This window comes from Puma concolor, chromosome E4 (genome assembly GCF_028749965.1).
Source record: "Puma concolor isolate L17-30 chromosome E4, mPumCon1.1.hap2, whole genome shotgun sequence".
Classification (NCBI taxonomy): Eukaryota; Metazoa; Chordata; class Mammalia; order Carnivora; family Felidae; genus Puma; species Puma concolor.
The window spans coordinates 55,510,479-55,534,578 of record NC_141683.1 but is presented as its reverse complement, the minus strand read 5'-3'; the positions used below and the strand labels follow the sequence as shown (position 1 = coordinate 55,534,578).

General features: G+C 41.3%; 1 protein-coding gene and 1 long non-coding RNA gene across 2 annotated transcripts; one reads left to right on the top strand and one right to left on the bottom strand.

Annotated features, from left to right (window-relative positions):
* Positions 1 to 642: 642 nt before the first annotated feature.
* On the bottom strand, positions 643 to 23,900 carry LOC147572691 (uncharacterized). Its single transcript, XR_015246453.1, has 3 exons — positions 23,789 to 23,900; positions 17,642 to 17,716; positions 643 to 789 (listed from the first exon to the last, which is right to left on the bottom strand). It is a non-coding gene; the product is annotated as an uncharacterized LOC147572691 (long non-coding RNA).
* FASLG (Fas ligand) lies at positions 4,686 to 14,353 on the top strand. Its single transcript, XM_025926318.2, has 4 exons — positions 4,686 to 6,007; positions 7,073 to 7,118; positions 11,488 to 11,544; positions 12,768 to 14,353. The coding sequence occupies exons 1-4, from the start codon at positions 5,663 to 5,665 to the stop codon at positions 13,160 to 13,162; spliced, it is 843 nt and encodes a 280-aa protein (XP_025782103.1). The 5' UTR covers positions 4,686 to 5,662; the 3' UTR covers positions 13,163 to 14,353.
* Positions 23,901 to 24,100: the final 200 nt, after the last annotated feature.

Here is a 24,100-nt window from a genome sequence, read left to right as displayed (position 1 = left end):
AGAAAGGAGGGGAAAGGACAATGTTGCTGTGCTCCCCCATGTCAACAGCAGGCCAACCACACCTGAAGAGTATCATCAGGAGAAGGAACACACAGCATCACTGAGTGAGGTTCCAGAAGAATCTTAATTCCCACAGGAGTCCTGTTTCTGACCTCAGACTCTTCTGTATTTATTAGCTCAGCGAACATATGTTTCTTGAGTTTTCACCCAGTGATAGTGAACAGGATAGACCGTGTACCACATGTAATTTGTTAGTACTCAGTTATCCCTCTCTTTTTAGTCTTTTCCCTGTCCCCAGGGAAGAGTTAGCTGCTGTCCACCATGGAGCTCTCTGGGCTACTGCTGAGTCACGTCTAGAGCTTCAGGCCACAGTCCACTGAGTCAGCTCTCTGGCTTAAACACTGGAAGGCCAGAAAGAAGGGTCCCTTCTGCTTCCTGTTCTGTCCTCTTAACCTCCATGTAGCTAACATGCCACACTGGGGAACGATCATTGGAATTCTTTTACTAAAGAGTCAGGACAATTTCTGAAGAGAATTACAACACTAGAGGGACCATCATTAACAATAATTTGAATTTCATCTAATGAGGTAAGATGCCTATAAAATTCTAACAACTTGTACAAGGAGCGTTCTCTGATTTGATTCTGCACTTAAACTTGCTCTCAAGTTTCACCCACATCCCATTAAATCTCTACAACTGGCAATCTTACCTTTTTCTGAAAGAAATCCCAGTTCTGAATCTTTCTCCCCCGTCCATCCTCAAGGAACCCTGGTTCCAGAATCAGAGATGCTGCTAGAGGAAGTAGGAGGGATAAGGTGAGGATGAGAAAGTTCCTCAATTAGTTTCCCACACATGGGAGCTGCCAGCCTGCTGGCCCTTTGATTTATTTATTGAGTGCATCTTTTGTTTTTTAAGTTTATTTATTTTTAGTAATCTCTACACCCAACATGGGGCTCAAACTCACAAACCTTGAGATCAAGAGCTGCATGCTGTAACGACTCAGCCAGCCAGGCATCCCTCCAGTGCTTTTCTTTCTTTCTTCCTTCCTTCCTTTTTATTTATTTATTTAATTTACTTTTAGTGTTTATTTTTGAGAGAGAGAGAGAGCACACGAGAGAGCACGCACACGCACAAGCGGGGGAGGGGCAGAGAGAGGAGACACAAGCAGGCTCCAGGCTCCTAGCTGTCAGCACAGAAACCGACTCGGGGCTCAAACTCATGAACCGTGAGAGATCATGGCTTGAGCTGAAGTCGGATGCTTAACACACTGAGCCACCCAGGCACCCTCAGTGCATCTTTCAAAGGCAAATATGTATGTCCCCCCCCCCCCCCAGCAATCTGGTTTGAAAAGATTGTTTCTGCTAATTAGCAAGGTTCTAGTAGTACTCCCTATGATGAGTCCCTATTCTTGTTTTTTAGGGTTTTTATTTCTCCATGATTTTGCGGACATATGATGTTTGGTGGCATTATCAAAGAGCAATAGTGGTGTTTAAAGACTGCTCTCAGCCTCTATTTCTGTTCAGGTTCTCCCAGGATTAGGGGTCATTGGGTGGGTCGGGGGCAGATATTATGATTTTTATTCCTCCTCCTATTACAGAATGAATCAAGAAGCAGGGCAGAGGGAGATGTGAAAGTATAGCATAATTCTGATAGAAGAATGCTAGAAGTTTCTGTGGGAGTTTGAGAGAGAAGAGCAAGGGGGATCTTAGTCTGAAACAGAGGGTTCCATCAGTCCATCAGTCAGTCCACCGGTAGAATCTCCAGATACTGATTGTTGGGCATCGACTTGTGCTTTTCCCTGCAACCTGTCTCCACCTTCTTTTATCTTTAGTGGAAGACCATCAGTTTCTTAAGTCTACAGATGAATTACATGTGGGAAGATTTCCTACATTTACAACAGTAATATTTGATAAGAGCTTACTTTGCTGCTAGGGACTATTTTAAGTGTATCAAATGCTTTGGCGCATTTAGTGCCCACAATGCCCTATGAAATAAGTACTGTTGTGATCATGCCCAATTTTTTCAGTGTTTATTTTGAGAAAGACAGACAGCGTGAGTGGGGGAGGGGCAGAAAGAGAGAGAGGGAAAGAGAGAATCCCAAATAGGCTGTCAGCATGGTGTCCAACTCAGGGCTCAATCTCCTGAACTGTGAGATCATGACCTGAGCCAAAACCAAGAGTTGGATGCTTAACTGACCGAGCCACCCGGGCACACCTGATCATGCCCCTTTTTTAAAATTTTACTTTTTTTAAATTTACATCCAAATTAGTTAGCATATAGTGCAACAATGATTTCAGGAGTAGATTCCTTAATGTCCCTTACCCATTTAGCCCATCTCCCCCCCACACCCCCTCTAGTAACCCTCTGTTTGTTCTCCATATTTATGAGTCTCTTATGTTTTGTCCTCCTCCCTGTTGTTATATTATTTTTGATTCCCTTCCCTTATGTTCATCTGTTTTGTCTCTTAAAGTCCTCATATGAGTGAAGTCATATGATATTTGTCTTTCTCTGACTAATTTCACTTAGCATAATACCCTCCAATTCCATCCACGTAGTTGCAAGTGGCAAGATTTCATTCTTTTTGATTGCTGAGTAATACTCCATTGTATATATATATACCACATCTTCTTTATCCATTCAACCATTGATGGACATTTGGGCTCTTTCCATACTTTGGCTATTGTCGATAGTGCTGCTATAAACATGGGGGTGCATGTGTCTCTTCGAAACAGCACACCTGTATCCCTTGGATAAATGCCTAGTAGTACCATTGCTGGGTCGTAGGGTAGTTCTATTTTTAATGTTTTGAGGAACCTCCATACTGTTTTCCAGAGTGGCTGCACCAGCTTGCTGACCATGCCTATTTTTATGATGAGAAAATTGTGGCACAGAGGAGGGACAGTGACCTGTCCAGTTCACACAGCTAATAAGTGGAAGAGCTGGAATTTGAATCCAGGCAGAACTACAAAGCTCTAAGCATCATGCAACACTTTCTGTCCTCCCCAGAGGACAGAAAAATAAGTGTGTTTTTTCACTTATTTGAATCTTTGCCATTTTTAGTAAAATTTTTACAGTTTAAAAATATGACTCTACAATTTTTTTGTTTGAGTTATTTCAGGATACTTTCAACATTTTTGTTTGTTGGGCTTTTTGTTGTATGTATGGTGGAGTTCTTAAAATGATATATTTTGATGATTATGAACTTTAAACTTGCCATTTTTAATGACTATGAATAAAGCCATATGTGAGTTTGAAAGCACATTAACCCTACCCACCTCTGAAAGATAGTGAGAACCTTGTGCGGTCAGTTCTGCTCTTACCTGTCACACTGTCTCATGGGCAGAGAGTGGGATGTGGGCAGAAGTGTTTGGGGAAGGGGCAGTGCCAGCTGTTGGAGTCTAACTGGAAAGAGTCCATGCATGTGTCACGCTAGGGAATCTGGACGACTTCCGGTATCAAACCTTCCAACAGAAGGTTTTAAGCAAGAAAGTGAGATAATTGAGTTTGTTTTCACAAGCATGATTCTTGCCTCAGTTTGCAGGGTGATATGTGCTTGGGACAGCTGGTCCCAAGTCCAAGGTGGGAGGGAGAGCAGTCAGGGTGCCCTTGCACTATTGCAGGTGAGAGATAATAAGAGTGTGACCTAAGGCAATGACAGGAAGAATACAGGACAGGGTGTGCCTATGTGAGCAGCAAGTTTCGGGGAAAATCAATAGTCCTGGCTTAAATGTTGCAGAAGAGAAAGAGAGAGGAGTTGAAGTTGTCACCAGAAAGACAACTTCAAGTGAAACAAGTTGAAACAAGTTTCAAGTGAAACAGGTAGTATGGGAACCCAGGTGGGTGGGCAGAATGTGGCCGGGAATAAGTTTGGTATTGGTTTGGCACAGGTGGAGAGTCAGAATAGTAGCCACAGCAATGTCAAAGCATGATATAAATGCTAATGAGATCTGAAACGTGGAGCCTTCTGGTAAAATGGAAAATAGGTTTTGTGAGAGGTTTTTATGGGTTATATGGGAACATGATTGTGACTGGAGCCAAGCACTTGGGAGTTACTGGCATTTATTTCAAGAGTCTTTGAAGGGGTGTCTGGGTGGCTCAGTTGGTTAAGCATCTGACTCTTGATTTTGGCTCAGGTCATGATCTCACGGTTTATGAGTTCAAGCCCTGCATTGGGCTCTGTGCTGACAGTGCAAAGCCTGCCTGGGATTCTCTCTCTTCCTCTCTCTCTGCCCCTCCCCTGCTCTCTCTCTCTCTCTCAAAACTAAATGAATAAACTTTAAAATATATATTAAAAAATAATAAATAGTATTTGAAGTCAGAGAAAAGGGTGATGTCAGTCCAGGTAGAGTTCCCATCTTTAGTAAAAAAACAAACAGGACAATTGGTTAAATTTTAATGTCAGATAAACAGCAAATAATTTTTTTTGTGTAGCCCACATTGTATATGGACATACTGATCCTAAAAATTATTTATTTATGTGAAATTCAAATTTATCAGGGCACCAAGTACTACATCTGACAACCATAACACAGGCTGCAAACACATGCATGCAGGGGCCAGGAAGGCCATTTCACAGGGTGAGGGGGGTGTGAAGCATGGTGGGGAGGGGAGCAGGTGGCCAGCCTAGAGCAGCTCTGTCTGTTCTGAGAGTACCGCAGCAGTGCAGGTCTGGACGCCAGTATTGTAATGTTTCAAAACATAATAATAAAAAAATGTAGATTTTAATGTGGAATATCCAATTTTATTTCATATTTTTTGATGTTTTTATTTTTGAGACAGAGAGAAAGCACAAGCTGGGGAGGGGCAGAGAGAGAGGGAGATAGGAACCGAAACGGGCTTTGCACTGACCGCACAAAGCCTGACGCAGGGCTCAAATCCATGGGCCTGGAGATCATGACCCGAGCCGAGGTGGGTTGCTCAGTCAAATGAGCCACACAGGTGTCCCTGGAATATCCCAGGTTTTAAAAGGGGACAACAGTGAAAAGAAACAAAAAAACATTTTGAGGCATGAACAAAGCAGGTCAATGGGGTCCAAAAGGCATATCAGCCACGGGGTTGCCACCTGGGGTCTAATCACTAGGGAGGGGGTGGGGCAGACTTTTACCCCATGAGTTACAGTGCTTTGTAGTGTGAGTACTTGGGTGTGGGGAAAGGACAGCAGCAAGGGAGTGAGTCCCTCATGCGAAAGGTAAGATGTGCAAGCAATTCCTCTGGCTGAGGCTCCACAGTCTTGCCCTTGGGGGCCTGGACAGACCCCACTGGCTACTCTCCCTGGCGCTGGGCAGTGGACAAAGCCCACGGGGCTACACCCAGTACCACCTGCTCTCGCAGGGCCCAAGGAAGACAAGGATCTTCTACAGGCATCTCAGGGAACACAGCAGCAGCCGCTGGGGCCTTGCAGGCTTTCACCAGAAAATTGTGGGCGGAAACTTCCCGGGGTCTGCTCTGAGCCGGTTTGAGGCTTCTCAGCTTCAGATGCAAAGTGAGTGGGTGTCTCTTTGAGAAGCAGAAAGACAGAAGGAAAGAGAGAACGAGAGAGGTGTTTCCCTTGCCTATGGAAACTCTATAAAGACAGAGCTGACTTTTCTTCCCTGGAGCAGTCAGAAACAGCGGTCCTGGTCTTGACATCTTCACTGGGGGCCAGCCCGAGGAACAGGCTGCCATGCAGCAGCCCCTGAATTACCCATACCCCCAAATCTACTGGGTGGACAGCAGGGCCAGTTCTCCCTGGGGCCCTCCAGGGTCGGTCCTCCCTTGTCCATCCTCTGTGCCAGGAAGGCCTGGACAAAGGAGGCCGCCACCGCCGCCACCACCAACACTACCACCACCGCCACCGCCACCACCACTGCCCCCACTGCCATTGCCACCTCTGAAGACGAGGAGGGACCACAACACAGGGCTGTGTCTTCTTGTGATGTTTTTCATGGTTCTGGTGGCCCTGGTTGGACTGGGGCTGGGGATGTTTCAGCTCTTCCACCTCCAGAAGGAGCTGGCTGAACTCAGAGAGGTAAGCTGCTGTGTGGATGACTGTGCCCTGAAGCCATGGGGCAGGGGTGGGGGGGACTACCGGGGCCCACAGGGATCATGGTCTCACTTGCAAAGTATTTAAAAAAATTTTTTTAAGTATATTTATTTATTTATTTTGAGAGAGAGAGAGAGAGAGAGAGAGAGAAAGTATGAGCAGGGGAGGGGCAGAGAGAGAATCCCAAGCAGACCCTGTGCTGTCAGCACAGAGCCCAATGCAGGGCTTGAACTCATGAACGCTGAGATCACGACCTGAGCCAAAAACCAAGAGGAAGGCGCTTGACCTAGTGAGACACCTAGGTGCCCCGCGAAGTAGTTTTTAATCCTTTTTTCTTGTCTTAGAAATGGATCATTCTAGGGGCGCCTCGGTGGCTCAGTCAGTTAACCGTCCAACTTGATTTCAGCTCAGGTCAGGATGTCACAGTTCGTGAGTTCAAGCCCCATGTCAGGTTCTGTGTTGAAAGTGCAGAGCCTGCTTGGGATTCTGTCTCTCCTCTCTGCCCCTCCCCTGCTTGTGCATGCTCTTTCTCTCTCTTTCTCTCAAAATAAATAAATAAACTTAAAAAAAAAAAAAAGAAATGGATCATTCCAGTGATTCTATTCTGTAGGCAGAGAAATGGAAGCTCCAACGAGTGAAAGGAATACTTTCTATATTGGAAAGGATTGGGGCCAAAATAGGACTGGCAGTTCTGGTTCTTTCTCAGTGGGCAAGTCAGTCTGCTGAACCCCTCCCTCCCTAGAGCTTAGTGATTCAAAAAAGAAAAGGAACTTTGAGGTCTTGCTTAGAAGTGAATTCATTTAAATGACCAAACTAAATTTCCTTGAAAATACCTAAAAATATTAGAACTATTTCAAATCACACACATACACACACACAAATGGAGGCATGGTAAGACACAATTGCATGGCCAAAGTCTGAGTTAGGAAAGGTTCTGAGGTATTTAGATTCCCTTCTCAGGTTTATTTGGTTTATTTGACAATTTTGCCTCCTTAAGCATAAAGAACTTCATATTTATTATATATCTTTTTTCTCTCTCTCTTTTGCCAGTCCACCAGCCAAAAGCATGTAGCATCATCTTTGGAGAAGCAAATAGGTGAGTTCTTTCATGCATGTATGTTGAGTTTCTAAAGACAGCCCTCACTGCTGAACCACGTTGGTGGAATGCCTTGAATTCCATCTCATTCTTGGATAATTGTATACTACAAAAGGAATCCTGGCTAATTCTGAATCTCTAGTCATTTTGGTTCCTTGAGCTGCCCTAAACATGAAGTGAATTTAATCATTCAAAACCAATATAACTGAATATTGCACACAATTCAAAATAATTTCCATTTGGCTTTGGAAAGAGACACACATACAACTTTTGTCCCCTAAGCAGCTGGCTCCAGGCCTGTCCCCTTCCTCAGGGCTCCTGCTTTCCATGAACAGGGCAATGGCTATAACTCCTAGGGAGAGGGGGCAGGGTGGGGGAACAGACAGATGTTTCTGGGAAAAGTCTTCTCCTCTTTAAATTCTCTAAGAGTTTACTCAAGAGTCAAGCTTTATTTAAAAAAATTTTTGGGATATATTTTATAGGATATATATAGGATATATATTTTATAGGATATATTATATAATTAAGCTTTTATTTTTATTTTTATTTTAGTTTTTAGAGAGAGAGTGTGAGCAGGGGAAAGGGGCAGAGGGAGAGAGAGAGAATCCTAAGCAGGTTCCATGCTCAGCATGGAGCCCGACTTAGGGCTTGGTCTCATGACCCTGGGATCATGACCTGAGCCAACATGAAGAGCCAGATGCTCAACCAACTGAGCTACCCAGGCGCCCTTAAGTTTTTTAACAAGTAGGCAATTAATTATCCACATTGGGGTTGATCTTTTGCATTCACTGGCAAACTTGGGGAAAGACTTTAGGCATTTTTCAAAGGCTAGTCCAGCTTCCCCCACAAAGGCAATCATGAGCTACTTTCAATAATAAAGGAAAGTCCTTTATGTGAGATTCAGAGCAAGGAAGAAGATGAAAATGTTGAACACTGACCTTGTGAAGTTTTGGGATATAGTTTGGAAACTACGGACAGGTAGATTTAGGATGCTCTGGTTTATTAAACCAAAGTTCACTGAACTTTGGATTTGGTAAAAGTTGGAAGGGAGCTTGGAGCAAATCTAGTCCAGTCATCTCACTTCTCAGAAAAGAAACAACATACCAGACAGATTAGGGGATATGCCCAAAACCACAGGCGTATAACTGGGGTTGAAGGAAAGGAACACAGGCTCCTGATGCTTTGTCAACTACAGGGCTTTCAGTATATAGACTGGTGCCTTATGAAATAGGGAAACTTCCATCTGTCTATGACGGCCATGGAATGAGAAATAAAGATGAGAAGCAAGATGTGTCTGCAAAGACAATAGGTAAATCTCATCCTTAGAAATTGGGAAGCAAACAGAAGACAGCACTGGCCATCCAATGAGGGGAGGCTGTTTCCAAATTTTCTTATGTGTCTATCTTAGGTGACCCAAGTCATCCTACTGCTCCAGAATGTAGGCTCTTTAGGAGCCATCCTTTGGATGCTCTGGTCTCTAGTTCTAGATCCAAGTCCCTAAGTGTTAGAAAGTCCAGGTGTATTCAAGCAGAGTAGAAATATTTGTTAGAAAAATGAAACCTTGGGAGGATTTCTAAAATAAAATAGCTTTGAAAATCAGTGGAATGTGGCTGGTGAAACAGGTCCCTAATTACTCATCTTTCACCCACTCTCTGGGATCATTTTAGTAACTAAAAGTTAAGTGAACAGATGAGTCAGGTCTACCTTTTCCAGTAAACAAGTATCTTCCTTACATCAACCCAGATGGGCCAGAGATTGGTGAATTATCCCATGGAAATCAAATTAGCAACTTTATTAATAAGAAAAGAGATGCAAATTAAAACAAGAGGACACCCATTTTCATCCATCCAAATAGTAAAGATAAAAAAAAAAAAAACAGATTGGCAAAATGTGAGAGAAAGTTTGCTTAAACATTAGTTGACAGCCAGGGAACAGGTAAATTGCTATACCTTAACTGAAGAGCAGTTGGAAAAATGTACCAAAAATTTAAAAGTGTTCATTTGCCATGCAACCTCATCACTAAGAATTTATCTTGATAAAATAATCAGAGATAATACCTAAAATCTCATAGATAAGGATGTTCATCACTTCCTTATTAGGCTATTTATAATAAACAAGTCAGAAGAAACTTAAATGCCTCTTAACAGGAGATTAAATACATTATGGTGTATTCAGAGGTCCTAATACGTAGCAACTAAAATCCATATATTAGAAGGCCATTTAATGTCATGGAGATTGTGCATTCTATGTTAGACAAAAAAACAAGTTATAAAACAGCATGCTTAGGTTAATATTGGCTGTATAAGTGCATATGCATATTTTTTATTCTTAGTAAAGAACTAGAAGGACTAGTTATTTAAACATTCTTATTTGCTCCTTTTTCACTTTCCATTTTCCCACAGTTAACTCATTAAGTCTTTTATTCATTCACAAATGTTCTTGGAGTGCTTCTTATGTGCCAGGTTGGGTGCTGGGTGTTGGGTGATGATTGAGAACAAGAGAGACAAGGGTCTTGCCTGCACAGAGCTTTTAGCATGTTGGAAAGGATAAACAAAAGCAAGCAAGCCACGGCATAATTTCAAATTGTACTAAGTGTGACATAAGATAGAGTGGTCTGGAAAGTCCCCTCTAAGGAGGTGTTGTGTGTGTGTGTGTGTGTGTGTGTGCATGCATGTGTATGAGTGTGCATGTGTGTCAGGTGCAGTGGGAGGAGGATAGGGGAAAACATTCCAGCAGTGAGAATGGCATGTGCAAAGACCCTGGGGGCAGGAAAAATTCATCACTGAAGCGTAGGACATATTTCCAGTTTATTTCAATATTTATCCAGAAGATACTTTTATTGAGTACCCTTTATGAGAATAACACTGTACAAGGCTCTGTGAGGGATATAAAGATACGCAACATGTGGTTCTCTGTTCCATTTCCTGTCAGCACTTGGCTGAATGTCAGACGAGTTGCACAGATGGTTTGTGGTATAGGAATGTAGAGGAGACTCAGTTTTGCCTTTCCTGTTCACTAACACCTCATTCATTGTGGGTGGTCTTGGGTGGCTAGAGAGGTAATGATTAGTCAGGTAACATTCTGAGTTGACTGGGGCATTCTCATGCCATATGTGTGTCTTACAGGCTAATCACAAGGAACTTGATGTGGATGAGTGCCTTTCTATGAATCTTTCTTGAATGCCTTAGCTGAATTCATTAGCTAAGTGGTAGCTCAGTTTGATTAAAATACCTGAAGTCAGAGACACAATGTCTACTTTGGGAACTATTGTCTATTTTAACTCCTCCAATTAAATTTAACAAATATTTACTGGCTATATGCCCTGTGTCAGAAAATGAGCTAAGTACTCTGGTAGATTAAATACATAGTAAGAAATTTGCCCTTTATTTGAGGGGAATAAGACAAGTTACACAGGCACCTCAGAAACGGGGAGTCAGAACTGACAAGAGAGGTAAAGACAGAGTGATTCTAGGTTTCAAAGGAGGGAGAAATATTGATTAAAAAGGCCTAGGACGGTTTCCCAAAGAAAGAGGTGTTGTAGGTGGTATTTAAAGGGTTGATAGGAATTTGCCAGAAGGATCTGTTTGGAGGGCGTTTTGGGCAGACGGAACAGCATGAGCAAAGGCACAGGGGCTGGAAGCTGGGTGTGTTCAGGTTATATCAGAACTCGTGTTGTGCAGCCTTGGCCAATGTGAGCAAGTAGAGGAGATGAGGCTGGTCAGACAGGCAGAGATCGTGTGGCTGGGGAAACTTTTACACAATTATATATTCAATGAGGAGCTATTCAAGGCATTTGAGATCTGAGGATGATTAATTTGGGCAGACTGTCAAATGCCACCTGGGGGGAGACCTAATGGCCAGGAGGTGAAATCACAGTCTTCTTTGGCCTCTGTCCTGAGGAGTGCTACAGACAGCAGAACCAGAGTAGAAAAATCCTAATTTGGAGTCAGAAGACCTGAGTGTCTATCCTTCTCTGATATTGAGTAGCTGGGTCAGTGCCACCCAAGTTCTAAGCTCATTTAGCCATCTATAAGGTGGAACAATAATGTCTACTTCAAAGGGTTGTGGCAAGTTCAAATGCAGTAACTGATCTGATAGCTCTTTATAAATCAACCTTTTTATTATTTTATTGTGACATTATAACTATGCACATGTCTATTTCAATTTGGTTTATTTTTGACCTCTTTGTTTCTGAAATACAGGTTCCTGTGAGTTCTATGGTTTGGATTTGCATGATTAGTATATGTCAGACTGTTGTCATTTATGTTTTTAAAAAATCACTTTTATTTAAATGACCTGTTCAGAGTCCCAACAAAAGAATGGTTGGTGTCTCATTTTTACATGTATTTTTCATCTCTCTATGATACAGGTCAACTCAATCCACCCTCTGAAAAAAGGGAGCTGAGAAAAGTGGCCCATTTAACAGGTCTGTATCTGGAAGGTACATGGGGTTTGGGAAAGCCTTTGACAGAAAGCTGCATAGCTGGTTGGGTACTGTGCTCTGAGGGAGTTGTTACTTTCTGGTGACAGTATTTGACACCCAAGAATGGTCCTATGTTTCTAGTCAAGTCAACCTCACACGCAGACTGAACCCCTACTGCGGTCTAGGCCATATTCTGAACTAGAGAAATTCAGCTCCACCAGGAGCCCACTCTTCAATAATTCCAAAGAACTGTATGAAATTTGGGGCATGGGCATAAGAGGTGAGATCTGGGAAGGTGGGGAGTAAGTGCTTTTCTGGTTTTCTGGAAGAGCCTCACCCTGCTTTCTGCAAGAGTAGAACTGAGAATGAAGAGAAAGGCCCAGTCCTGGCACTGCGGGACTTCCTGCATGTGGTCACGTAGTGGAGTGAAGTGATTTGATAACAGTGTGGTATGGGCATTACCAGGGTATAGTCCATTAACATCTGAAAGTGGAAAAGTATCACAGAAACTGATGTGCCACTGCCCCTGGAATTATTTAGGCAGAGGCTGTAGAATGATCCAGTTTGGACCAACAGATATTTATTGAACACATGTTGTGTGCCAAGTCTTGGGGACATGTAGATGAATAACACATGGTTCCTGCCTTCAAGGAACTTAAGGTCTAATAGAGAAAGACAGGTACATAAGCAGTAATTTAAGTACTGGGGAGTGTTCTCTGGTGAAGGTATGTATATACAGCTGTGGGGACATAAAAGAGAGGGAATTTTAGCCCAAAGTAGGGACTGAAGACTCCTTAGTGTAGGCAAGGAGTTGGACCTGGTGATCCCTAAAGATTCTTCCCAACTTTAGAATTTCAGAGTTCCTTGGGTTTGGCTTTCCTCCTCACTGGGGGGACCTCGAAGCCTAGAAGTTTTGGTGTTAGTTCTGACGACTATAGAATCTTTGTTCCAGAGAGCTAAAATAATCTCAATAATGTCCCATTGTAATTGACTAGCATATATATTATTGTCCCAGTTGTATAGATGATAAACTGAGGCAAGCAATTTAATAGAGGTGTTGAAGGAATTCAGTAATGGATCAAGTCTGACCCATTGGCCTGTTCTATATGGGCTATGTCACTTTAGTCATCTGCTCAAGGAAAGGCCCACAGTTTTTGCCTTGGAAGCTTCTTTTGTTGGATACATGAGCATTCCTGGCTGAACGCTCCTCTCTGATTTGATTTCAGGCAAGCCCAACTCAAGATCCATCCCTCTGGAATGGGAAGACACATATGGAATTGCCCTTGTCTCTGGGGTGAAGTATAAGAAGGGTGGCCTTGTGATCAATGACACTGGGATGTACTTTGTATATTCCAAAGTGAACTTCAGGGGTCAGTCCTGCAACAACCAACCCCTGAACCACAAGGTCTACATGAGGAACTCTAAGTATCCCCAGGACCTGGTGCTGATGGAAGGGAAGATGATGAACTACTGCACTACTGGCCAGATGTGGGCCCGCAGCAGCTACCTGGGGGCAGTATTCAATCTCACCAGTGCTGACCATTTATATGTCAATGTATCTGAATTATCTCTGGTCAGTTTTGAGGAATCTAAGACATTTTTTGGCTTATATAAGCTCTAAGAAAAGCACTTTGGGATTCTCTCCATATGGTTCCTTGTTACAGGCACTGAGAATATGATCTTGAATGAGAGTCTTCTTAAGCCCACTTGAGGTGAAGTGAGAAGACATGAGCCAAGTAGACCTTGAGACTACAGGGTCCAGCAGGTCTACAGTTCCTCATCTCACTGTAGATGTCCATCTGTCTGGTCCATGTGCCAGACAGGAGGGGGAATATGACTGAAGAACGTGAGACTCTCACTGCCATGTGAAGATGCAGAGGCAGGGAGAAGCAGCTACCAAGGTGTTCTACACTCATCTTAAGTGGCCAAAAGCATTTTGGCCCATTGGAAAGGACAATTAACTCACCTCTTGGGGTGAGTTTACTGTCTACCTCAGGGGAGGCTGCCTTTCAGATATATGGATGTGACATGAGTGTGTAAGGGATGGAAAAAGAAGACTAGGCTTGCATGATAAGCTAAAGAGGCCAGTGTCCCATTGGCAGCATCTTTTTTTTTTTTCAAAATTTTTTGTAACGTTTATTTATTTTTGAGACAGAGAGAGACGGAGCATGAATGGGGGAGGGGCAGAGAGAGAGGGAGACACAGAATCGAAAGCAGGCTCCAGGCCCTGAGCCATCAGCCCAGAGCCCGACGTGGGGCTCGAACTCACGGACCGCGAGATCGTGACCTGAACTGAAATTGGACACTTAACCGACTGAGCCACCCAGGCACCCCGGCAGCATCTTTATTTCTAAATGCATAGCCTAAGCTACCAGGTGATGCTAACAGAATAGAAAGGGGGACCTTTTGGGAAGTTGGTCCATTCCCTACACAGCATGTACATTTTCAGTGCAATTGTAGAGGTGTGTATGTGTGCACACGTGTGTGCATGCGTGTGTGCGTGCATGCATGTGCACATGTTCACATGCATGTGACTAGAAGAGTTACCTAAGTAGGGACAATGTGGAGATTGGGAAGGACATGTTAGGAAAACATGGGTCGCATTCAGTGGTAGATTTTGAGTACTTCTTGGCAACGAACTCAGCTGTCCTCAAAATAGTCCTCAAGACTCTTTGATTGTCAGCTGTTGATGCTGTTTTCCTATAATATAATCAGTATTTATATACATTTTGTGTATTTTAATGAAAATAATACATGTAATAAAAATTATATTTTAGAATACAGATAAACAGTGCTTTTTGGAAATCACTAAGATTTGGATTTTTTCCTTATTATTTCTCTCCTCCATGGCTTCCTCACATATTTTGACTTAAGGCCAAGTTAAGAAGAACTCACTGGGGTGAGAAGAACTGTGGAGCAAATCTGTCATTGCCAGACATCCCTCTCCCTCAGCCTCTTTCCCATTATCCAAAGTTTTCATTACCTATGCTATTGCCAGTGTTAAGCTCATCCAACTTGCAATAGATTTGATGACAATTTCTCCCCACCCCCCAGGGGGCAGAGCCATACCAGAGTGGAAGGGGCAAGACTTTGGACTGAAAAACCTGAACTTGAATTTTTGTTCCTCTACTTACTAACTGTGTAATCACTAGGCGAGTCACTTGACCTCTCTTGGACAAAAATGGCTGATATGTAAAGTATTGATACATGGCATCTGTCTAAACAATGGCATCTATCTTTATTAATAAGCCACTCCGTGAGAGGCACTTCATGCTCCAGAAGAAGCCATTGACCTGAGGGATCCATCCAAACCCCTGGTCTCTTACACTGTTCTGTTCTTCACTCACAATGACTTTTTCCTATTTTTTTTCAACTATTCACTACCATGGCTTCTCCTTAGACTTTGTTGTTGTTAAAAATTATGGTATTTCTTGGAGTGCCTGGGTGGCTCAGTCAGTTAGGTGTGCGACTTTGCCTCAGGTCATGATCTTGTGGTCGCAAGTTTGAGCCCCGTGTCAGGCTCTGTGCTGACCGCTCAGAGCCTGGAGCCTGCTTCAGATTCTGTGTCTCCCTCTCTCTGACCCTCCCCCTGTTCATGCTCTGTTTCTCTCTGTCTGAAAAATAAATAAACATTAAAAAAAAAAAACTTTTAAAAATAAAAAAAAATTATGGTATTTCCTTTACAATTTGATTTCTTATTTTCACAATATCACCTCTTATTATTACAGCTCAATTGCTTCAACGTTTTCTCTCCTAAAATATGTATATTTTTACCATATTGAGGCCTCTAATAAACTATCATTCCTTACATATCCATCAGCTCCTTCTTTATCTTTACTCCTCTCTCTGATAAGCTTAGATTCTACCCTTATCAGGACAATCATTATCTTGGAAAAATTTTCAACTCCAGAATATTCTGCTTCCTTCACTGTATTCTCCTTGCAAAAATCCCATTTTTTTTAAGCTGGCATCCTAAAAGCTGAACATTGCTGGAGAAAAATTACCCAAATAGACAGATTGGTTTATTTTTTATCTATTGTCTACTTAAATAGATTACTCTTTATCACTGATTTATTTCTATCTTTTGATTGATTTGAATAAGCAATACATGGATATAATACAAATGTTAAATAAAAGGCACACAAGGGTATAAGAATGGAAGTAAACCCTCTTTTCATTGTGCCCCATGGTCCCATTTCTGCCCACAGAGTGTATCACTGTCTCCTTCTGTAGCTTCCCGGAGATGGTCTATATGTAAGTATGACATCACTTTATATCTGGGTTTCCCAACCTTGGTTCTATTTACATACTGAGCTGGATAATTCTTTGTTGTGGGGGTTTTCCTGTGCACTGTAGTATGTTTAGCAGTATCCATGCCCTCTATCCACTAGATGCTAGTAGCATTGCTCCCTCCTCCATGTGTGATAACAAGAATATGTCCAGACAATGCCAAATGTTCCCAAGCTGGGGTGGGAAGACATAATCAGCTCTACTTGATTGAGAACACTGCTTTGTATTCGTGGTCACAGATCATTTAATCCTGCCTAGAACTTTTTCTTCTGTTCCCTGCCAAGCACATTTTTCCACTGTTTGAAACAATTATGTCTTATCTTTTTCTCTTGCAAACCTGCCATATCACCTTCTCCCACCATGGAACCTCACTTATACCACCAGAACACAAATCACCTGCATCTGCATGATCTCTTTCTTTTATCCTTATAGTGGAGGAAGAGGGCCATCTTTTCATTTGTGCACTAGACCCTTTTCCTCTCCCCTACTTTGCCTCTTTAAAATTGTTCTTTCTTCTGGATTCTCAAACCATCACTGTCTATGAAATGGTTTCCATCAGCATGTACATATGTTCAAGTATCCTTTTTCAATAAAAGACAGCCCAACCCAAACTAAAAAGATCCCAAACCTTTCTTTACCTTTCTTCTTCTCCAGTGATGGCTACATTTCTCATTTTCCTGGTAGAGACAAACATCTGAGAAGGTTGTCTCCACATACATGGGCTCCATTTCCTTAGCCAGGAATGGCCTTCAGGCTCTTCATGTGACTGACTTCTTATTGTTCAGGTCTTAGTTTAAATGTCACCTCCTCAGACCATTTCTAGAACCTCCTCTTTTTCTCATTGTTTTATTGCTCTCTAGTTCCTTCTTAGTAACTAGCATAACTTGTGGTTATGTTCTTTATTTGACAACTTTCAAAATATCTGTTTTTTCCAGTAGAATAAAAGTTCCAAAAGCAAGACCTTTTCTGCTTTGTTTACCACTGTAACCTCATCACCAAACCCAGTGCCTGGCGTATATTAAGAGCTCAATAGATAGCTGTTGACTGAATAACCTTAATTATAAAGCAAATATTTCTCAGTTTGGGGTATATGTGTATGTTTCTCAGCCTAATGAATATATTCACTACTAGTCGTAGTATTGTCTCATGAATGTATGTGAATGTTTATCCAGCTTTGAGTAGGTTATCTAATGGGAATTTGAGGCTGCATCCTAATTCTTAGCACTGGAAAATGAGAAAAACCTATTTGGTGTGTGGTATTACCAGGAGTTATTCAGGAGACTGTTGAGGGAAAGCTGCTGGGTAACTAGAGCTGAACTTGTCCCTTAGAAGATATTCAATAAATATTTGTTGAATGAATTAATGAACAAAACCAAAGATGCATGCTGAAGTGTGTCACCTGCTCTCCTTAAAACTCTTCTGTTGATTCATCTGCTTCCTGACCAGTACGTCATGGAGAAAGTCAGGGAGGTATTTATTCACCCTTCTTTTGGCTGCTTGTTTGTATTCCTAGCCCTCATGATGAAACCCTCCTTATCCCTTTTCTCCTCTTTTGGCTCCAAACATCAAGTACACCAGTTCTAAGCGTAATGGGAAGTTTACTGGACCTTTTTTTTTTTTTTTTTTTTTAAATCAATGGGCCCTTCTAAATAATGGTACCAGAGCAAAAAGGAAGTAGGAATGGCACTGGGCATCCTGAGAAAACATAGGGCCATCAGCTAGTAGTGGTATTACTGGCACTTTTATCCCTCCAAGTCTAAGCCCTATTAGGATGCCTTTGGGATTTTCTGAAGATAAAGCCATAACTTACCATGGTTTAAGTACTTGTTCCAGGAAAGAGATGCTAACAGTTCCTTCAGGAATCTTGAATTATTTTTCTTTACCTCTGTAGGAACATAAGAATGCCAATATATATATATATATATATATATATATATATATGTATATATTGTACAATATACATATATATAAATACATACAATATATATGTACATATATATATATATTTTTTTTTGATTAGCTCACTAAAATGGGATCTGCCATTGTTACTTTGTGAAATGGTAGACTCAAAGTAGAACACTTAAAAAAAAAAAGGAGAAGATGAAGATTACTTCTGGTTCAGTAGTTTGAGGTTTTCTTTCTTTTCAAACAACCAAAACCACACAAAACCTGTGTTTTTCCTTAGCCCCCCAGAGTGGTGACCTTGTATTCTCTGAAGTAGGTTTTGACTTACCACAGCTTAGTAGGAAAATAGCTCTACCAGGGACCATCATTTTTAGTGTGGCTCATTTGAACTGATAGATCATTGGAAGAAGAGCACTAGAGAGAGAAGCCTGACTCCTTCGAGCCAGACTGTAAGATTTCCGTAGGGTTAAGCCACAGATATTTGCAGGTCCTTATCTGAAAGTGTGCCAGTTGTATGTTAAATTACATTTTACTAAGGGGTCTGTTTTAGTTCTGGTGTTAGTAGAGCTAAATTTTTTACTTTCTGGTTTTCTGTTTTGTTTTGTTTTGTTTTCCCCTTTGCCAGGGTTTTGAGTCATCCAGACAGAATGAGGTGATCCTAGGAAAGTAGAATTAGAACCCCATTCCTTAGGGTCTTCAGACTGAGAAATGAACCTTACACAGAAATATATTTTTTAATTTTTAAACAGTTTTATTTATTTATTTATTTATTTTGAGAGAGAGAGAGAGTGCACGAGCAGGGGAGGGACAGAGAGAGAGAGAGAGAGAGAGAGAGAGAGAATCCCAAGCAGGCTCCACGCTGTCAGCACAGAGCCCAACACAAGGCTGGATTCCAGGACCCTGGGATCATGACCTGAGCTGAAATCAGGAGTCAGACTCTTGGGGCGCCTGGGTGGCTCAGTTGGTTAAGCAACTGACTCTTGATTCTGGCTCAGGTCATGATCTTGTGGTTTGTGAGTTCAAGCCCCATATTGGGCTTGAAACCTGTTTGGGATTCTCGCTTTCCCTCTCTCTTTGCCCCTCCCCTGCTCACAAGTGCTCTGTCTCTCTCTCTCAAAATAAATAAATAAACATTAAAATAATAATAAAAAAAGAGTTGGCCACTTAACTGACTGAGCCACCTAAGCACCCCCAGAAATATTTACACTATTGATGGTAGCCAGGAGCCTTTGGGATTCACCTAAGGGCCAACCAGTTTTGGCAATACAGACGTCTAAGTGGGTATTCTGCTCCTTACAGCTCACCCAGAAGATAGGAAAGCATCGCCTCAGTGATGACTTTCTCACTGTTGCCAAAACTTCCTCCTTCCAACTGTTCATCTTCAGAGAGAAACACAAGGCAGATATCTCTTCTATCCCATTTGGAAGCTCCTTCGGCTCTATGGGATCATCTTTTCTTCTACATCTCAATTGAATAACATGAAGTCAATATCACATTCTGTGGGAAGTCAAATCTTCTCTCCAAGTTTTCTGAGAATTTCAGGGAGGCATTGTCTTGGGCAGCCCACATTATAAAAAGTCTTTTACGAATAATATAAAGCAACTGCTCTTTCAAGGCAGAAGCTTTCATAGCCACATTTCCAACAGTTGGAACACATTTCTAACACATCCTTAATTTGAAAACTTCCTGGTAAGGGGCTTGCTGAAATGTAAGGGAGCCTATAACTGCACTGGACTATACTACATTTTAGAAAGTTCTTTTTCAGATTTAATTGAAATCCTTTGCATTGTAAGTTCCCCACATTGGTCACAGTTCTTTCCTGCTTAATATTCCTATAGTATTTTATAACTTATAAAGTTTCTCATGTACCTTATCTTGTTTCGTTTTCATTACAACTTCAGAAGGTAGATAGTTGTCTTCATTTTATACACAAGAACAACTGAGACACTGAAAAGTTATAAGCCTTGCTTAAGGTGACATGACCAATTAGTGGTGGAGCTGAGGCTAAATCCCAGTTATCTAAAACCTTACATCTTATGTTCTTTCCACATGCAGAGAGATTTCTTAGCACTGATCATGGCACCCAAGATGAGTCTCATTAATTTTCAGTGACTCCTTATCACTTTGCATTTTAGTTTAAATCACACTTTGGTTAATGCCCACATTCTGCATAATATAATAAATATAATATAAAACATCTTTGATACCACAACCCTAAAGAGGTCATAGTTGAAATTGTTCTTAGATTCTTTTTCTTTCATTTCTTCTCTCTACTGTCTTTTATCTGAATCACCCTTATTGCTCATCTGCCATCAGTGGCCTCAGTTTTAACAAAGTGAGAAGGAAAGAGATTGAACTTGGAGTCAGAAGGCCTGGGTTTGAGTCCAGCCTCTGCTACTCAACTAGCTATGTGTGTGACCTTGAGTAAGTGACAGGGAATATCTTGAGATTCAGTTGTGTCCACTTAAAATGAGGACACCAATTCCTATTCTCATGATTTTATAGGAATATTGTTAATGCTAAATGGAATGAAGCCACTTTGTGAGTAATGGTACTTCTGAAAATAGGTCAGTGGAGTTGTTATATTCCTCAGCAACTCTCCTGATAAACTCTTTACCTTTTGTTTTGTTTTGTTTTTAAAGCAGGCTCCATGCCCAATGTAGGGCTTGAATTCATGACCCTGAGATCAGAGTTGCATGCTGTGCTGACTGAGCCAGTCAGCCATCCCCTGATAAAGTCACTGTTAAAAAAAAAAAAATTCTTACTTGCTGTTTTAGTTTGTACAAAATCAATCACCCATAATCCTATCATATTATGTATGAATGCCATCAAACGTAAAAACATCAGTTAGAAACAACAGATAGATAAAGATTCTGAGGTATAAAAATAAAAGTATAATATCTTACATTTTCATAGCCTTTAAAACTTTTCTCACATGACTTTTGCTTTTATTTTTTTTAAACATATAACGTAATACACATGAAAGCAGTTGGCATGTGTCAGCTTCTCTAGAAATGTTAACTAAATATATTGAATACCTTCTGTGCTCATTATATTTACAGCCTTGTGTGATGCCATTTTGGTGCCTATGTTTTAAATCATGACATATAATTAAATAGGGTACTGTTTAAACATTTGCCTGGGGAGAGAGAATACTTTATGTTCTTTGTTGTCCTTATATATAGTTAAACCCCCAGCTTAACCTGGGCTTGTCTTGGGAGATATGAGCTGCTTAGGGAATCCCCCCTCCTCCAGCTGCTCATTACAGAAGGGATAGAACTTCTTGGTTCTCATGTCATAGCCTTGGCTTTCTGTGGGTAAACCACTTCAAAGAGTGTGAGTTAGTAAGAGGCACCCTTGATGTTATCGAACTCTGAAAGTGTCCACACATGTAAGGCACCATATACTAGATAAGCACCTTTGCAAAGGAGACTGGAGAGTCAGATGGGCATCTGTTGTTACCTCGAATACTTCTCTGGGTAAGGATCTTTTAGTTTCACTTGGTTTAGGTCTTAGTTTTCTCACACACACAACCCTAACACCACACCCGCACCACTTCCAGTCTGTGGAAGGGAACTTGGTGCACATTTTCTGGAAGGGAAGGTTCTAGAACTTGTTCCTGATTGGAAGAGAAGGCAGGTGGAAGATTCAGGAAGCTACAAAGGTCTCTGGCCTTAAATAAATGAACTACGATTCTAGAGCTTCATAACAGAGATTAAAGATTGTAGACTGAAGAAATTGGAGGTTCCAGTAACATGAAATGTGTTCTATTCTCCTCACTGTGTCTTCATTGAGAAGAAAAAACAGCTTTGACTCAGTAATGAGCAAGAGACACAGAAGTGTTAAACAGAACTCTAAGGTGTGAGCTGTAAGGGAAGATATTTCAAACCTCAGCATCCTCTTTGCATCGTTTGGGTGGGTTGTGTTCTGGTCTCTAAGAAAGTCTGCAGGCTGCTGCAGAGTTCTGGGAAGGTGGCAAAGAAAAGACTGCAATGCAGGGAACTTTAGCACTCTGTTCTTGGGTTACTTGATCGTGTTGACTGGTATAGCAAATTGGCTCTTTCTAACTTTCCAGAAGAATGTGAAAAGACTGCTCTGGGAAGGGAGTGGGGGTGCAGTCAGTAGAGGAGGTGGCTGGATCCACATTTGAAAGGAAGGTGAACTTGGGGTATGTTTTTTTCTGCCCTACCTCCAAGCCTACATTGCCATACTTTATGGCTTACAAAATGGGTAAGAATATCAACTTATTTAAAAATAACGGGACATTTATTATAGGACTTATTCCTGCCCTAAGCCAAGCCATGAAGTCAATAAATAACAATAATAGTTGCAATTTATTGACTCCCTTTTTGTAAGGATTATGCAAAGCATCTTAGATTTATTTTTACTAATCTTCAGAACTCTATAAGTCAAGTGTTACTAACTCCATTTGGTAAGTGAAAAAACTGATTTAGGTTCAGAGAAGTTAAGTAACTTTCCCCAGGTCACAGGGTAGCAGAAACAGAATTCAATACCAGGCTTTTTCTGAACCAAGGAAACTTACCTAAATCAGGTTCATACTCCCCCATTATAATGTCAATATTCTTTTTTTTTTTAGACTCTGTAATTGAATCAATGCATTTTTATTTCATAGGAAAAAGTGACTATCTTTCATGAATAGGTACCAGATCATGAATTCAGTACTGTTATTCTTTTTTTTAAAGTTTATTTATTTATATTTTGAGAGAGAGAGAGAGAGACCAGGAATGGGGCAAAGACAAAGAGAGAGGATCAAAAGCAGACTCCCCACTGTCAGCATGAAGCCTGATGCAGGGCTAGAACTCATGAACCCTGAGATCATGACTTTGAGTTGAAACCAAGAGTTGGGTGCTTAACCGACTGAGCCACCCAGTTGCCCAGTACTGTTATTCTTTTTTTTCCTGATAAAAGCTTGAGATGGATATTAGACACTTCACAATTTATGATGATTAATTCTATAACAATAACTTGTCTTACTCCCATTTGTGTTTTTAATTTTCTATAAATATATATGCTTATATAGCAATGTTTAAAAAAATAATAGGCAACCATCACAAACTGTATGCCTTTTTTTCGGCAGGTGGAGAATTCTGTTCTGACAGAACTGATAATGTCAATATTCTTCATTCATTCTACAAATTTTTATTATCTTATCTTATCGAGAAAGAGAGAGAGCACATGAGCAGGCGAGAGGGGCAGAGGCAGAGAGAGAAAGAGAATCTCATGCAGGCTCCACACTCAGTGTGGAGCCCTACTGGGGGCTGGATCTCAGGACCCTGGGATCATGATCTGCGCCAAAATCAGGAGTCTACTGCTCAACCAACTGAGCCACCCAGGCACCCCTCTACAAACATTTACTAAGTACCCACTAGGTGCCATGCTTTGTTTAGGGGATACAGTGGTGTACAAGACAGGTAAGTTCCCTGTTCCTTTAAACTTATGTCCTAGTTAGGGGCAGGGATGGTGGTGGTAGTGGAGAAAATTAAAAAAACAAAAAAAAAAAACAAAAAAAAAAACAAGCAAAAAAATACACAAATTATCACTTGATAAACACAATGTAGGGAATTAAAATAAGGTATTGAGATAGAGACTAGATAACTACATTAGAGGGAAGGCCTCTCTGAGGGGGTGCCATTTAATATGACAAGAGACACAAGAGGTGCCATTTAAAGTGACTCTCGATCTCTGTGGTGAGTTTGAGCTCCACCTTGGGCATACAGATTACCTAAAAAAAAAAAAAAAAAAAAAAAAAAAATATATATATATATATATATATATATATATATATATATATATATATGAATATATATATATATGAAATGACAAGAGCCAGGAATACAAAGATTAGGCTAAGAAGGTCTCGGGCAGCGATGACAGCCTGTTCATGTTATTTTGGACAAAACAATGCACAATGCATTATTGTGCAGGACTGTAATGCACATAGCAATATGCATAGCAGTTTTAAGTGCTTAAGGGCCGTTAAGTTCCCTCATTACTGAGACAACTGTCAACCCAACTGAACAGGTAAACTCACACAAATTCAAGTCTGCAGAAATACAGTTGATTGCAGAGCTGCAGAGCAATGGCTATTGTCAAAGGCGTGCCGCACCAAGCTCCAAGCGGTCCTTTCAGAGTTTGAGTCAGGCTGCATTCATGGGGCAGAGTGCAAAGAGCGGGAAGTCCAGTCAGAGTCCAAGCAGTACGTTCATTGGCTTAAGGATGGGGAGAGATTCTTGGCGGATGCTCATTGGTCAAGAGGTAAGCGTCAGTCTCCCATAAATCACGCCATCGACGAACCTCAGTCTCGCGTGGTCTTAGCCGCCTCCTGAGGGCTCATGCTTGAGAT